This window comes from Colletes gigas, unplaced genomic scaffold (assembly GCF_013123115.1).
Source record: "Colletes gigas isolate AHSC1104 unplaced genomic scaffold, ASM1312311v1 Colletes_gigas_Sc00023, whole genome shotgun sequence".
In the NCBI taxonomy this organism is placed as follows: domain Eukaryota; kingdom Metazoa; phylum Arthropoda; class Insecta; order Hymenoptera; family Colletidae; genus Colletes; species Colletes gigas.
In genome coordinates, this window is record NW_025106652.1 from 430,609 (window position 1) to 446,632 (window position 16,024).

Sequence of the window (16,024 nt, forward strand, 5' to 3'; positions counted from 1 at the left end):
CAACATTTTACAAGGAAACAGTATTCTGTCGCTTTTAGCATTTACATTTACATGATTGCGATCAATTCTGAACATGTTCGCAGAAAAAGTGATTGTTTAAACAAAAAGAAAGTATCTACTACTGGTATAAATTAAATCAATATTTAGGGTATAAATCAATTATGTATAATGTATAAATAACGTTCTTCTTTATTAGAAAAAGTTTGAGGAACATTGTATCTTTAAAGGTATATGTATATGAGCTAAGTATACGTGTAAAAATGCCTATAAATTATATTATACTGTGGAATCGCATACGAAAATCTGACCTAATTCTGTCTCTGTAAATATGTAAAATTGTATTTTTCCAAATAACAGGATAGAAATATAAGGATCGTTTAAGTAACTTTTAAAGGGTCCAGGTCATTTCCTGAACCTCCTATTCAAGTTTATTAAACATATTAAACTTTATCAGTTTTAAAAATCTTCAGAATATCGTAAGAGAACAATTAATTAATTAATTTAATTATCATAAAAATTAAACGTATTAAAGGAGGAAATGCATGACGAACGGAAAATATCTATATTAGAAGAAAATAGCAATGGAAAGTAGACAACGTAAGCAATTCCAGTTGTTCCTCTCATACAAATTAGAATCCACAATATAAATAAATCCGCTTACAAACATAAATAAACTGTTTCATACAAAATGCATGAAAATGTAACTTTTTTTTACGTATGCAACGAAGGTTCGCGGATTGGATACCATGAAGAAAGTATTTACCAAAGGCATTTGTATATTTCAGTTTATTTAATTAAAATATACAGATTTTAAACGTGATCACACATTTGTTCCGAGTTTGCCTCCTTCGACCTATTCTTAACCTGAGATAAACCACAATAAATTTTCGCTCACTATACGTTCCTGTATCTGTGATAAATTCATTTTATTCATTTTTTTTTTTCTTCTTTTTTTACGTTGACTTTCAGAAAATTCTTTGTTTTCCTTGGCGTCCTATATAACGAATATTAAATCTACAAGCGCAACCAGACGGATCCTTTCGGTCCTTTTACTACTTGTCCACTTTTTCCTAAGTATAATATAATTTTTTTCGTGTATATAAATAAACGCTAGCAAACATTCTTTTTCTTTTATTTCATCTTCTATGAGCATAACCGTCTACATTTTCTTTACATGCATGTAGACAATTCATAAATATATGTGTATCACATATGTACGTATATATATACGCTATGTATATATATATTTACATATATATTTATATATTTATATGTATATACAGTGCCACTTTTATTACATACACCAAGAAGAGACGGTTTTGTTAAAGCGAAGTTCCTTACATTGCTAACGTGATTTTCGTACGAAATGCGTAACATTGATTTGCTTTTAAAATTGCTTAAATATAAAATTCATTTTGGAGCAATTAATTCTTTGTTGCGATGATGGAAAAACTACTTTCCTTCTTGGCCCATGGATATGAATACACTTCATATATATACATATATATACATTTAAATGGTAACTATGTAGGCACGTGTTATTATTTGTATCATACTTTTTCCTACTCTTTGATATAACTCTTGTTGCTCTGCACTGTCTATGATGAAACATAAAAATATAAAAATATCAGTTAATTCATATAAACATACACTTTCTAATATATAATTCGATATTTTCGTTTGTTCGAATAATCCGTGGACACAGTAAATTCCTTTGTAATAGTATTACGTGTAAGCAGTCGAAAAATTATATATTATCATAATATTTAAATTCAAAATAAAAATGCGCAGTATATCGTTTCGTTACAAAATATTCAAGTTATAACGTACGCTAAATATTTACATTTAAAAACAAAATTGTAGTACACAAACATGAATTTACCATGTCATTTTGATCATTCGTATTATTTATAACGCATGTTTAACTAAATGTTCAATCTAAATTGTCCTGAAGTACATTTTGCACCACATAGTGCCAGCTACTTGCAAACTTTAAATTATCTTAAAGTAATACCACAAGTTCAAAAATTGTTTTCCTAAAAAAAAAAGAAAAAGTAAAAGAAAACAGTAAGTTGGAGCTCCTAACTTAACAACTTAAGCGCTGATTATGAAACATCTGCATTTTAATCACCGTTTCAGTGAACAATTACTGTACATCTATAAAACAGACAAATTTGTCATTTACTTAGCTTACTCAACCATTTTTTAAATTGTTCTAAATATAAATCCAAACTTTGTATAACATAATAGACAGTCGTTTTGTTGCTTGGTACAGAGCAGTCTGCTTTTCAAGATTTTTTAATAGTAGGAAAGAGAATCAAAGATCGACTATCACCAATTTCTTATATTGAAATATTTACTTGGACTTTGTGCTGCCTTTGTATAAAATTAAATATCAAAAATTTTCTGATTTCAAACGAATCTTCGACAGCCACCCTGTACTAAGTGACAAAGCAGATCACCGATTACGTACCTACCTACAAGATACTTTAATTTTTACCCTTACTGTAAGCAATTTATAATTCTTTTTTTTCACTTAACGACTCTTTAATCCCCTTAAAAAGATATTTCCTCATAGAAGACTGTAACATTTAAAGGAATCATTGGGAAAAAGATAATCTTTACATATACACATTCTATTCCCCTCTTTGATACAGGCATCATCATTTTCTTCTGCCTCTCTTGATTATCACACGTTTTATACATATGTTCATGAACTTTCTTAACTTCCCTTTCTATAATTAACACTTTAACAAGCTACTCGAATATTAGAAAGCATAAAATAATGGAAGGAGTCTTTTTATATTAATTCTGTAGAGCTGACTATCTAGGAAGGTGAAGTGGCAAGGGTATAGATAGAATTAAATGATAAAACTTGATCAAAATAGTAACGGGGTTTGCTAGTTGAGAAACAGGAATAGCATTTTAGTCGTGTCCCGAAGAAGCGATATAATGCTCGTTTCTTAGAATCGAGAGCCTACGATCGTGCAGCGGAGTACAAAGGTTTCATGTTTAAACAATTACACACCGTGGACAGCAGTAAAACATTGCAGCGCGTGAAAACCTAAGCTATCCCCGTAAAATTAAAGACAGCACGCACACTTTGTCCGGGATTCTATACAATTCTATTCGTTCTTAGTTTTTCCCCGAGCGAAATACACAAAATGAAAGAACAACGTTGCATCACATCGATTAGTGTCTATATTATTGCTAACCATTATTTAGATGTAAAAGTATGCAAATATGAAAAATATGATTGATTCTTTTTCACCCGTAACGTGCCGTGGAAGTCACAGAATACCGTTGTTGCATGTTTTTAAAAAACTCTGCTGCTGCCCTGCCGAATTGCTCTCATGCACGCAGTTATTCACTATTGAAAAACGGTTCGATAGGAGGTGAAAACTACATTGTAACGAAAAGCAAGAAAATTTAATTTTTTTTTTTAATGAAACAGTTGGTCCACCAAATGCAAACCCAATTTCGCAGAAACGTCTGGAAACTTTTCGGGACAATAAATATTGTCTACAGCACGTTTGCACTTATACGTTTCAAGATAAAATGCAATAGTAGAGACGAGAATATCTTAACCAGCATACCTTTCATAGAGATGGAAAGTAATATGCAGAGAATAAAAACAGTGAGGGTACAAGATAATACCCTGTAAACAAATGACATATAATTAAAGTGTGTTATTCTACCTCATTTTCCAAGTCGCTTAATGCGAGATCGCGTGCTTAGCGACCTGGCACTCGGATTGTACGGCGATTTTACTCTTTTAGCCATTCCCGAACTAGAGTTACATCCTGTACTCGTAGGACTAATCTTAGAACAGGTCCCGTTCCCAGTATTACTACTAGTTTGCTTAATACTGGACGATCTTACTCTACTCGATTGTAGAAACCCATTATTACTAGACTGCTTTAGTTTACTTGGCAACGAAAGCCGATTTTGTTTCCCCAATGCGTCGTGCACTAATTGCGTAGATATCGTGTGACCAGTTATGTCTACGTTGCGCGAACGCAGTGTTTTTACAGGAGTCGCGGCGATAGTGTCAGACCTGAAAGAACACAGAAAATTTTTACATGAACGACACAGTTCAACGAGCATTTTAAAATCATTTGAAAGTAACAAACTTTTAGATCTACTTGAGCGATCTTCCACGACGATGCAGTTACTTTCAAGCGATTATAGGGTACTCGTTTAATTTTACAGAGTGTAGAAATACTAGGCGAGTAGACGAACGAACCTGAGCCAACGTTGCGAAACGGCAGTGATATCCGAGGAACCTATGATAGACACGGTTCGATTTATCCTCCGCTCGCTGAGACTAGTAGCCCACAGTTGTTTGAACAACTCTTTGAAAGAGGGCCTTCGAATAGCCTTCACTGGCGTAGCCTTTTTCCCCAAACTTCTTTGGTAGGTATTTAACGAAGAGAGTCTTTCTTGTATAGGTACAGTAGTAGCACTTCCCGCGGAACGAGTAATGTTGGACTCTGTTGTAGGCCAACTCAAACTACCGTTCGCATCCTTCGTAGCTTGATTCGCTGGATCGTTCTCGTCGACGGGATTTGGTCGATCTTCGGACCGCGTTCTCCTTTTGACGCAAGGTTCTTGCAATATACACGCATCATCCACCGTACTAATTACACCTTGCGATATTGCACTATGTCTTCGCTTAGTACCAACAGCACTATCAGTCGTTTTACTTGTAGAGTTTCTTACGTCCTCGTCCACAGTCTTACCGGTTACAGACATTTTTGTACCGCGCAACTTAAACCTCGAATTGACGTACGTTTTTGTTTCCAACGAACCCGACTCTGCAACAGTGTTCCGTGAGTGCGAATTTAAACTGTGCCTTCTGCTCCTCGCGTTTCTGACTTCCGTTCTCGAGGCAGAGAACAGTATGTGCTGTTTATGCCGCGATCCGTTCAAAACCTTGGCTTTTACTTCGTTTTCATTACCAGCGGTGCTCTCCGAAGTAACATCATTGTTATTCTCGAAATTAGTACCAACATGGGCGGATGAATGTATATTATTACATTCGCCGGAAAATGCACTTTGGTGTATCACATTCGACGTATCAGATTGATCGGTATTCCCATCTTCCGACTTAAGAGACTGCGATGGCAATTTTACACCATCTTGATAAATTGGTGTATTAACAATTTCAGGTTTATTTTCTACCGCATCCCTCGTTTCTTGGTCGAAACTTTTATTCTTTGCCAACGGGCCTGTTTCCAACTTTTTATTACCTAATTCTACGTTTCTTTCTACTATTTCATGGGATATCGTTTCCGTAACTTTAGAGTCTTCTACCCCAAAGGACTCATCACCGCTCGTATCCATTGTTTCGTCCCTTGACTGGTGACTTATATCAAGATTTTCTGGAATTTTGTTAACGAGCGATACATTCTCCGAACTTGAATCCTCATTATTTTCATTAATTCCATTTGTAAAATCTAGCTTCTTAAAGTCGATATTAAGATCCGCCATCGGTGGTCTCGGTAAACTCGGAGTGATCGGGCTACAGTTAGGTTTCTCTATGTTTTTAGTATCGAGCGTAGTTGCGGGTGTATGTATATTATGATGCGGCAATACACATTTCTTCTGATTCAATAAAACCTTTAATGATAATGATAAAAAAAAAATAAATTTCAGCAATTACTTGGACTATACATACTTAATAATGAAAAATTCTCTAAATTAAAACTTAATAGATACCTCGCTACGAGATGGGCCTGGTGGATCTAACATTAACGTGACAACGCTTGTATTATCCGCACGTAGCCTCTTTGTCGACCATCTTTCCAACGCTCTATCTACTAAACTTTTTGATGGATTAATCCACAGTTGAACATTATCAGTTTGCTGCAGAAATAAACCGCTATATTAATCTTCGTTCCAACAATTTCTCGTCTCAACTTTTCCGTTATATACGGAAAATTTGCTGAAACATACCCCGTTACATGTTTGTTGTGAAGCAATCAAGTGTTTTTCATTATGTCTATCCGCAGCTTGAACAATGGCCACAGCAGCTTGCGGTGTTAACATGTTCCACAAACCATCGGTTCCAAAAATAAGACAACGATGTGATTCTACATCAATTGCGACTACTTTAACATCTGGTTCCGGAGAAACAACAAATGTATTTAATTCAGAATTGTAACTCCAGAGATCACCTGCAAAACACAAGTCATACGATTATATAAGTAATTAATAATTATTAATTATTATTAACTAGTTTTCTTTATTGTGTTTCAGAAAAATATACCTAAAGATCTAGCAACAGCAAGAAATGGAATTTCATCTATATGAGTCGATCTTCGAACCGGTCCCTTGTGTCCTATACGAGGTCTGTTCCACACAACTCTTGGAACACCCGATTTACTGACTACCTTGCCACCAGATTCTCGTATCCTCATCATTTCTGGTCCACTTTCTGGCTTATGGTCTTTGGTCAATGCCTTAGCTCGCCATTGGGGATCCCCGTCTACTTGATATCCCAATATTATACCAGAATCACCGACATGGCCTATATAAATCTTGCTTTTGCGAATGAACGCTATGCTAGCAGTAGTTCCAGCTGTAGATGGTAATCCGGACGCTGTTCTTGGCCATTTTTCTGTTACAAAAGTAGATTTTAGTTAAAATTCACATTCACCAAGAATAATTTCGGCAAACCACTTTCGCGAAGTTCTTAATAGCACAAACATCAAATTGATCGCAAATTAACAGTTAAAATAAAATATTTTCTTTCAACTAATTTTTCGTAGTCAAAATTTTCAGGTTATCTCGGATTACATAACCTAAATTCTAACCTAATCGAGCACAGGTGGTGGGGGAAATACGCGGGACAATGACAGAAATTCTTCAACAAATCATAAATACGTTGAATTTTCAAACGGATACGTTCGAATGGCGTTCAAAGTTCAAAGAAACCGCGGAAAACTGCAAAACAACGGAACAGGAAGTGCCGAACGAGTCTCTTACCAAGCTCCCGCCACATCGCGTAGTGTGTGTTCATGTATCCTTCTCGGATAGCCCGAAGCACGTCCTCGTCTCGATCACTCCAGAAATTCTTTTGCTTTACAATAACGTTCATCAGGTGCTCTTTAGCGAAGGTGGCGGCTTCGCCACCGCCGTGACCGTCGAATATTCCAAAGAATGCAAATTCAAGATCTTTGTCATCCGGTGTCGATTGAAAGGCCACGCTGAACATGTCCTCCATGTACTTACGACCGCCCTGATTACAGTGTCCGGTCACTCTTAAGTTAACCCCAATACTCAACGGCATGATGGACACGCCGGTGACACGGGACGCCAAACAGGACAAGACTTTCTTCCTTTACTACGCACTCGTCCGACCGTACACGGGAACGGAAGCCTCGTATTTACTGGGCAGGTCCGCCGCGCGTAGCTCAAGGGACGCACACACACTCCAACGATCATGGCCCCACACAGCACAATGACGTTGCCTGCAACGGAGTAGGGCAAGAGGGGTCGTCCCCTCTACGATTTCACCGTCCACCAGCGCGCCGCGCCGCGCTCGACGTCGTTTCTCGAGAATCTACAAACGGAAGATTTTCGAGCGGCATAAGGCCTCTTTCACACTACGGCTTTTTCATCGCGCGTCGCAAGGGTTCGTTAAAAAATCGGTCCGCTGAAATCGCCAGACAAATGCCCAAGAATTTGTTCGCATTACAGACGGTATCCGTTCGAAAATCAACGGCCCGTTATCGGCGCGCTATCCAATCGACTTCTATAACGTTCGTTATCGGAATCGTCGGAATTAAACTCTGGGGATAGGTTTAGGCTCATAGCAACTGGGTTCGAAAGACCAATGGAGGACTTGTTCCGACGTGCTCAGATGATTCATCGAATAGGACAGTTTAGTTAGCCGCGGGATATCGACGAGTAAGTTCATTACGGTTTCAAGATTTTAGATTTATATGGATTCGACGATCATAGTGAGGTGGATATTATTTATTAGCACGACGAATGGCAACTGATATTATAGGATAAAATGTCGCAGGTAACATCATTGTTACCGGCTTCATCATATGGTTCCATCGAATTTTGTACAATGTTGTAATCTCCAATGAATAAATAACATAAACAACTGTAATAGGGTAACATTGTAGATTTTATTTAAATCGATTTGATAATTATTGTGAATGTTATTTATAAATGTTATAAATTAGTTAAATGACACGACAGAAGAAAACATTAATCGCGTAACGTTCACTTGTTTCTAGATTGTACTTTTTTATTCCTGGTAATTTTTATGCTATGTTTAAGTATATTCGAATGGGAGAATCAGGTGATTAAAACTATTTAAAAGGAAGGTAATATAGGATTTTTAATTTTAGATACATATTAAAATTGTCTTGTAAATGTTTATACAGGGTGTTCGGCCAATCCTGGGAAAAATTATAATGGGAGATTCTAGAGGTCAAAATAAGACGAAAATCAAGAATATCAATTTCTTGACTGAGGCTTCGTTAAAAAGTTATTAACAATTAAATTAAAAAATTTCAAATCGTTCTGGAAAAATTATTTTCAGTTGCGGGGGTCAATTGCAATCATATTTGGTGAATACACAAACCTCCGAAATCCTACCCACTTTCGAGAAAAAAATTCGAGTAGGTGCTGAAATTTTTCGGCGAAAAAAAAATTTTTCAAATTGTTCTAAAAAAATTATTTTCGGTTTCGAGGGTCAATTACAATCATTTTTGGTGAATATACATACCCTCGAAATCTTGCGCATTTTTGAGAAAAAAATTCAGCACGGGCGGAACTTTAAACGTTAATAACTTTTTAACGAAGCCTCCATCAACAAATTAGTATTCTTGATTTTCGTCTTATTTTGGCCTTTCGAATCTCCCATTAGAATTTTTCCCAGTGGTGGCCGAACACCCTGTATATGTATATGCTGCGACTATACAACAAGTAAAGAGCTGAAAAACGTATCCGTGACGTAAACACGACCAATTCGCTGAAATGAAAGCTTAAACTATGTTCTTTCGCCGAATCGGTGTGTACACTCCAAGGTCTGCGCATTGCCCGACCATTAAAAGGAAACTTCAGTGTGATAGGTGCTTAACGCGCTTTTCCTCATCCTTTTCCAACCCTTAAACGCTTTTACGACTCAAGCGCAGGCTACCAAAATCAAATATCCATGCGAATTTCATAAAATGGATGCATTCTCATCAGCGGTTGTATCGTATTCGAAATTTTCGACCTAAATTTGAACAAATCCGAGCGACAATCTGTGGATAAAGTATTATTTACGCACTTAATAGTCGACTAAATGTTTTCGGTCGTACGCGTATCTTCAAGGCAACTATTTTCGTTAGTTCTATTTTCATGAAGCATATCTTAAACCGGGACATACAGCGATCGTGGCGTATTCGATAATCACAGTTCGATTTGCCGCGCTTCGAGCTCAACTGGGAAGTTAGATGCGGTCATGAAATTTTCAAAAACTCTCCGTAAACAGCAATACGGTAACATTACCTCGGTTATATTACGCTCACGAACGACCTCCACACGGGGAGCGTATCGCTTTCCCCTTCCGTTCCGACCGACCCTCGCCAATCCCTACCACCATGGAAACTTTTACCTCGTCCTCTACCCCGTTGAATCCCTGACAACAGGCAGCCCATCAACGTCGGTGCTATTCATGCCGCGCATCTCGACTCACGCAGTTGCTGCGTTGCCACGTCTTCTCCTTTCGGCCTGAACTTTCTTGTCCAGCTGCGAACTCGATCTCGCCTTCGGGAAATTCTTTTCCAAATGGCAAGTCCTAAGGAATGATTCGATGAAAATGGACCGCACGCAATTCGCTAAATTATCCTCCCGTTATGTCGTTTAACAAGAAGATGATACGTAACAAGATCCGTTAACGCGTACAATATTTATTGATGCGTGTGATATTTTGGCCGTTCTCAGATTTAAGTTTCCCTCTTCGTTTGAATATTCGCACGTTTTAATGTTCGAAACGTATGACATACGTACACCAAATATGGTCAAAGGATACATTAGACGAATGTTTGACTAACGTTTAATGTCGGTTTCGTTCGCGCGTTCGTTCGAAGAGGCACGCGTAATACGTTGCGGCGTTCGAAGTGGAAAGCAAACATTCTGTTTTGTTAGGCGATGTAGTTATCTCTTACCAAGAGCAAAACACAGGGCACGTGTTTGAACTTGTTCGGCTGGTGATCTGACAACGTCGCGCTTCTCGTTCAAAATAGCACTCCCAGCTGGCGGCTTTCGCTTAACATCCGATAGGTTGCAATACGACGGGGATCGTTTCGATTCGCTGCAAAAGTAAAAACGATTAGATCGACATTTTATTTTTTGTGTAAATTTATAACGAAAGCCAAGAGCAAAGAGTTTTCACGACTTAGAGAGCATCGAAGATACGGTCGATATGTGTCATCGATTACATCATCTCTCTAAAAAGATGGCTGTCCCTTTCCGCTCGAAACAGTTATGCGGCACTACGTTAGTCAGCCATCGAACTGTTTCTTTGGCACGTTATTAATGTCGATTGTACAAATAGATTTAAGAGATTCTAGAAAAAGGATCAACGAAACAACTTTGCGATCGTGTGTCGATTATCGATTGAAAAACAAAAGTCATGAAATTGGTCACATCAAGTTTAAACGAGTTTCGAATTGAACGGAACCGTGAGTATACTGCCATCTATTGACGGTTCGTAAAATTATAGAAAAGTGGAAAAATTAAGAGGCGCATAAAAATGATTTTCAAAGTCTATAACCGGTAATTGAAATATATATTTAATCTACTGAAATCTGATCGAATTTTATATTATATAAAATATATAACAAATGTAATTGAATGGTAGACTATCTTTTCGATAATTAATACTCAATTTTATAAAACTTAATTGCGGACACGTTAACATTTTAACAAATAATTTAAAAATTTAATACGGTAAGTTTGAACGCCTTGCGTGAAATTTTACGACTTATCTTTTCGTAGAATAGCAGACACGATTATTTTAAAGCCGAATTCCTGTGCGTCTGGTTGAATCATGCGGTATGATCCTCTCCTCTCGAGAGTCTCGAGTTGAGACAAGTCCGTGCAGGTTCAGTCCTGTCTGAGCAGGCGTACCTAACGCATCTTGAAAGCAGGAGCGTGTTACTAAGTTAAATACATACGCCAATTGTGCTACAGATTCGATCGATGACGTCCTGTTTAAAATATGTTACGGTACTTCTATATATTGCTTATAAACTGCAAAAGCGACGGGACTTAAAATATTCGATTTTTCAGTTACGACCAAAAAACAATAGGATATAGACATCTCTACTCGTAAAAATTTCATAAATTGAAGTTCAAAATTAGTCCGCTAAATGGCACTTACGTCGCTTTCATTTTTAAACAAAGAACATAAGAATAATACATTTCGAATTATCAACGAATTTATAAAATAACATTTGTTAAACGTTTTCAAGAGTCCATTCCCTTTTCTGATATTATGAGTTTAGTAAATAATTTGTTCATAAGTTCACTAATAGTTTTTAGCTTCTGGAAAATGTACTTTTTTTAGTTGTGTCGTTTTCATAGCCCATGTGTAAAAGTATTGGAACTTTATTTTTTACACGATATGAAAATGTACAATTTATGTATTAATAATAGTATTCGATGATAGCCTGAATAATTAAGATCACGTTAATTATTTATACAAACGTAGTGTGAAACGAATAACTATATTTTTTAAGGACTTCCCAGCTTTTGGGAAGAGAGCGATTGCTTCTCATTCCAGTATGAGTCGATAACATTGGAAGGAACGCAAAAATGGTAAAATCAATAAAGATTTATTAATTTCCTAATTATCAAGATCGATAAATATTTAGGAAAGAATTCAAATTTAGTGAATACCGATTTTAAAAATTTATGTCGAATTTGGTTGATGTAACGATATGAATTTTTGTATTAATTAGATGAAAATCCGTATTTTAATTTTAATAAAAATATGTGTAATTATTGTTTGTAGATTTAGTGTTAAAATTATCGAACGTAACGATTGTGATAGAAAATGAGCTAGAAAGAGGGAATCAGAATGCCAACTCTATTGAGTCTCCTCATCTGTTTGCTTTATCGATGACGGTGATTGGATCGTATATAATTCCCATAGTCATCGTTCCATAACGTTAAGTTCTATTAGAAATCTAGCAAGATCAGTAATTTCAGTTCGCGTAATGTTCCTGTTGTGTGTTTAATCTCTCCTGTACCTTGCTGCAGCGAGATCATATTATTTATCTACGGCTGAGATCACGGATAAAGATACTTCGTCTGTTCCTAAATATCCTACATTTATTCGAGTTTTTAAACTTAAACTAAAATGATTTGCATCGGTTTTCTTAAAATTTGGTATTTTCAAACACTACGTTCAGCGACAAGTAAATTAGAAAAATAGAATGAACATAGTATGATTTACTTTTCGAAAATATTGTTAAGCTATTGTGTAACCACGTATTTATATTACCAGTACCTATACGAAATTAATTTTAAGCGTTTAAAAATTATTTTAAGAAACGATCTAGTTAACTAGAAATTTTTTTTTTTCGTAATTTCTAGTGTTACGTTCTTCAACGTAAGGTGCCGGGCTTTATTATCGATCAGAGGAAGGGAACCTTACTTCGTTCTATTGGATTGTTTATAACTTCGTTGTTCTGGACTTGATGAAATTGATATTTACATGACAATTTCACGGAACAGGCATTCGTATCTTTACAAAAAGTCACAGCTTTGCTCACGAGTATTGATTTGATGTTATTGTAAAGGATTGACAAGTTTTTGTTGCAAATATGGTATTAACGAAGGAATACCGCATATGTATGCCGCTTACCACGGAAGAGGTAACTTATTTCTGATACGATAATTCGCTTCTACAGATTAAAGTATATGTGTTGGACGTTATTATATTCTGTAACGAATATTATTTCATTGATTCTCACAAGCTTTAATTTAGAAAAGTGCTATTCTTAGAAAGTATCTGTATGTTCGTTTGCGTTCTTGTTTGTTGTTTTTATGAATTAAGGGACGTTAATCGTCGTTAATTCTTTTATAGTATCGTATAGGACAGCTATATATGATTGCAAGACATAGTCATGAACAATCTGATAACGAAGGAGGAGTCGAAGTAGTTCAAAATGTAGAGTGGGAGCATCCCGAGTATGGGAAGGGCCAATATACTGAAAAAAGAATTCATTTGTCTACGTAATTATCAGTGCATTTCTTATAACTTCAAGGTTCGATGAAGATAAATTTTAGTTTTCAACTTCTTTTCATCATATTGCAGTAAATTACCATATTGGATTCAGTCTATTGTTCCAAGAATTTTTTATATAATAGAGAAGGCGTGGAATTACTATCCTTTTACCATTACAGGTATCACTTTACATCCACAAATGTTACATAATACGATTTAAATTATAGATGTTGTATTTAGCTGAAAATAGCATTTAATCCATTTAATAGATATAATTATTACAAACATTGTGTATCAGTTTAATAATCTGTTGTTGTTTTTACATGTTATTAATGGTCACTGAAGAATACACAGTAAGTATCAATATGTAGGTTCAGTATCAAATTTCTCGTTATATAAAATCATATATTTCAGTGTTCGTTCCTTCCTAAATTTCAAATATCAATTAAAACGAGATTCGAGGATAGCAATGGTTCCTCCGAGAACGTATGTAAAGGAATTTATTGTTTACAGTATTAAAAAATATTATTACACCATTACATTGTATGTGTTTACAATAGGTTCTAGGTCTCTCTCCTATCGAAGTGTTACAACGCGAGGTTGATGATATAGATATCGCATATGATGAAATTTCAGCAAAACACTATAAAGAGGAAGAGGTATCGTTAGATTTAGTATTATCTCATTTCACTCTTTCTTTCTAATTTATAGCAAAAACGATAAAATAATTCTTCAAGTGATAAGCAAGCAGTTTATATTTTATAATTTTAGGAAAGAGGTAATTACTTGTTCATTACTTGAAGAATTATTTTAATATTCTTTTCACAAACAAAAATTAACATTGAAATATTTACTGTACAAACTGCTTGCAATGGTAACATTCGCGTTTGTTCGTGTATGAATTAGTATATATAGTAGGTTCTAAAATACAGGATCCGAAGTTTTTTCAATCTAAATTAACCGGTCGTGGTCCGTTGATAGAAGGATGGAGGGAAACAGCACAGCCAATAATGTGTTCGTATAAATTAGTTCACGCCTCTTTCGAGGTCTGGGGCATGCAAACTCGAGTAGAAGACTTTATTCATAGGGTAATAATTTTTACGAGGAATTGATTTAACGTACGAAGCGTATGATTACAATGATCAAATGTTGTTTCTTACGATTGTAGTGTATAAGGGATATTTTATTACTGGCTCATCGACAAGCATTTGCGTGGATCGATGAGTGGTATAACATGACATTGGAAGATGTTAGGGAATACGAACAAAAGATGCAAGCTGAGACTAACGAAAAAGTACGAATCATGGATAAGACCGATGAAAAGCCATTGACTCCTATTTCGTCGGCTGCGTCTGTACCATCTTCGCCGGTGGCCAAGTCTGCTGCCTGGTCATGGTTTTCTTGGTCGTAGCTGTAATTCTAGAAAAATGAGATTAGGAATATTGCTAGCTTGTTTAGAGAACGTTATTAAAAATGTGCAATTTATCGTCGTCGATATTTCCGATTGTGTGTGTGTATATATATGCGTGTATCCACATTATAGTCTGGTAACTGTAATGATTTTCCGGGAGTTTCTGATTTTACAGCTCCCAGTCTTAATTTAGAGAGAGAGAGACGTAGTATGCTCTAAATCTACTTTACGAATAATTTATTTTACAAGGTCATCAAGAAGCAAAATGTCGATAATTTTCAGTATTTTTTATAGTTTCATCAATCTGCGTTGTTAGTATGCGTAAGTACTAGCCGAAAGTAATATACAGGATGTTCGGCCAACCCTGGGAAAAATTTTAATGGGGGATTCTAGAGGCCAAAATAAGACGAAAATCAAGAATACCAATTTGTTGATGAAGGCTTCGTTAAAAAGTTATTAACTTTTAAAGTTCCGCCCGTACTGAATTTTTTTCTCGAAAATGCGCGAGATTTCGGGTGTATGATTATTCGCCAAAAGTGATTGTAATTGACCCCCGCAACCGAAAATAATTTTTCCCGAACGATTTGAAATTTTTGAATTTAATTGTTAATAACTTTTTAACGAAGCCTCCATCAACAAATTGGTATTCTTGATTTTCGTCTTATTTTGGCCTCTAGAATTCCCCATTAAAATTTTTCCCAGGGGTGACCGAACACTCTGTATAAAAAAAAAATGCTCTGATGTCTTGTGGGTGTTTTCTTAGTTCTCGGTAACTGTTATTCCTCTAATCGCTGTAGTAAGGTATCAATTATGTTTTTAGTACAATAATTATACAGAAACTCAGTTATCTAATGTAGTTTTCAAATAATGGTGAATGTTAACGTTAGCAAAAATTCGAGTTAGTTACAGGAGTCATTGTACAGCATTTAAAGACGCTTATCGATACTATACTTGCTGACTGAAACAGGCTTTATATACTATAAAATACTGTAAGAACAAGTAATGGCAGCGTAAGAACTGTTTAAGTATTGTAATGATCTACTGTGGCTGCACAAAGATATTATTACATGATATTATATGGTTTCTTTAACAAACTGAAGTTTCACGGCACTAATTAATCGTAGTATTATTTTGATTTGATATCGAAGCTTCTATTAATAATTAATGGTATTCGTTTTTTCAACTGTCAACCTGATTGTATGTACAGAATTAATTTAAAATAAGGTACATCAATTTTATTTTCTACGTTCGATTATTCTTTGATAAGATTAAAGCCTTAAACTGAATCGAAGGTACCAAGTTTTAATTCGACGTGAATGTCTCGTTTTCTTTTTCGTTCGTGTCAAATTATTGGACACATATACGAAACA

General features: G+C 35.6%; 2 protein-coding genes across 2 annotated transcripts; one reads left to right on the forward strand and one right to left on the reverse strand.

Annotated features, from left to right (window-relative positions):
- Positions 1 to 737: 737 nt before the first annotated feature.
- LOC122401287 lies at positions 738 to 7,446 on the reverse strand. The gene is made up of 6 exons (XM_043403342.1): positions 6,991 to 7,446; positions 6,272 to 6,622; positions 5,959 to 6,179; positions 5,722 to 5,868; positions 4,247 to 5,622; positions 738 to 4,057 (listed from the first exon to the last, which is right to left on the reverse strand). Exons 1-6 carry the CDS (start codon positions 7,292 to 7,294, stop codon positions 3,700 to 3,702), a joined length of 2,757 nt encoding a protein of 918 aa, XP_043259277.1. The 5' UTR covers positions 7,295 to 7,446; the 3' UTR covers positions 738 to 3,699.
- Positions 7,447 to 12,219: 4,773 nt separating this feature from the next.
- Positions 12,220 to 15,052, forward strand: LOC122401224 (cytoplasmic phosphatidylinositol transfer protein 1). The gene is made up of 9 exons (XM_043403217.1): positions 12,220 to 12,322; positions 12,610 to 12,890; positions 13,103 to 13,251; positions 13,334 to 13,422; positions 13,589 to 13,596; positions 13,658 to 13,729; positions 13,804 to 13,902; positions 14,176 to 14,331; positions 14,412 to 15,052. Exons 2-9 carry the CDS (start codon positions 12,840 to 12,842, stop codon positions 14,652 to 14,654), a joined length of 867 nt encoding a protein of 288 aa, XP_043259152.1. The 5' UTR covers positions 12,220 to 12,322; positions 12,610 to 12,839; the 3' UTR covers positions 14,655 to 15,052.
- Positions 15,053 to 16,024: the final 972 nt, after the last annotated feature.

Excerpts from the sequence above, each read along its gene's own strand:
- LOC122401224 (XM_043403217.1), top strand. The coding sequence starts at position 12,840 with ATGGTATTAACGAAGGAATACCGCATATGTATGCCGCTTACCACGGAA. Across the intron at positions 13,252-13,333 it reads AAAAGAATTCATTTGTCTAC|TAAATTACCATATTGGATTC; the intron begins GTAATTATCAGT and ends ATCATATTGCAG. Across the intron at positions 13,730-13,803 it reads GCAATGGTTCCTCCGAGAAC|GTTCTAGGTCTCTCTCCTAT; the intron begins GTATGTAAAGGA and ends TGTTTACAATAG.
- LOC122401287 (XM_043403342.1), bottom strand. The coding sequence starts at position 7,294 with ATGCCGTTGAGTATTGGGGTTAACTTAAGAGTGACCGGACACTGTAAT. Across the intron at positions 6,180-6,271 it reads TGCTGTTGCTAGATCTTTAG|GTGATCTCTGGAGTTACAAT; the intron begins GTATATTTTTCT and ends TGTGTTTTGCAG. Across the intron at positions 5,869-5,958 it reads CACAACAAACATGTAACGGG|CAAACTGATAATGTTCAACT; the intron begins GTATGTTTCAGC and ends TTATTTCTGCAG.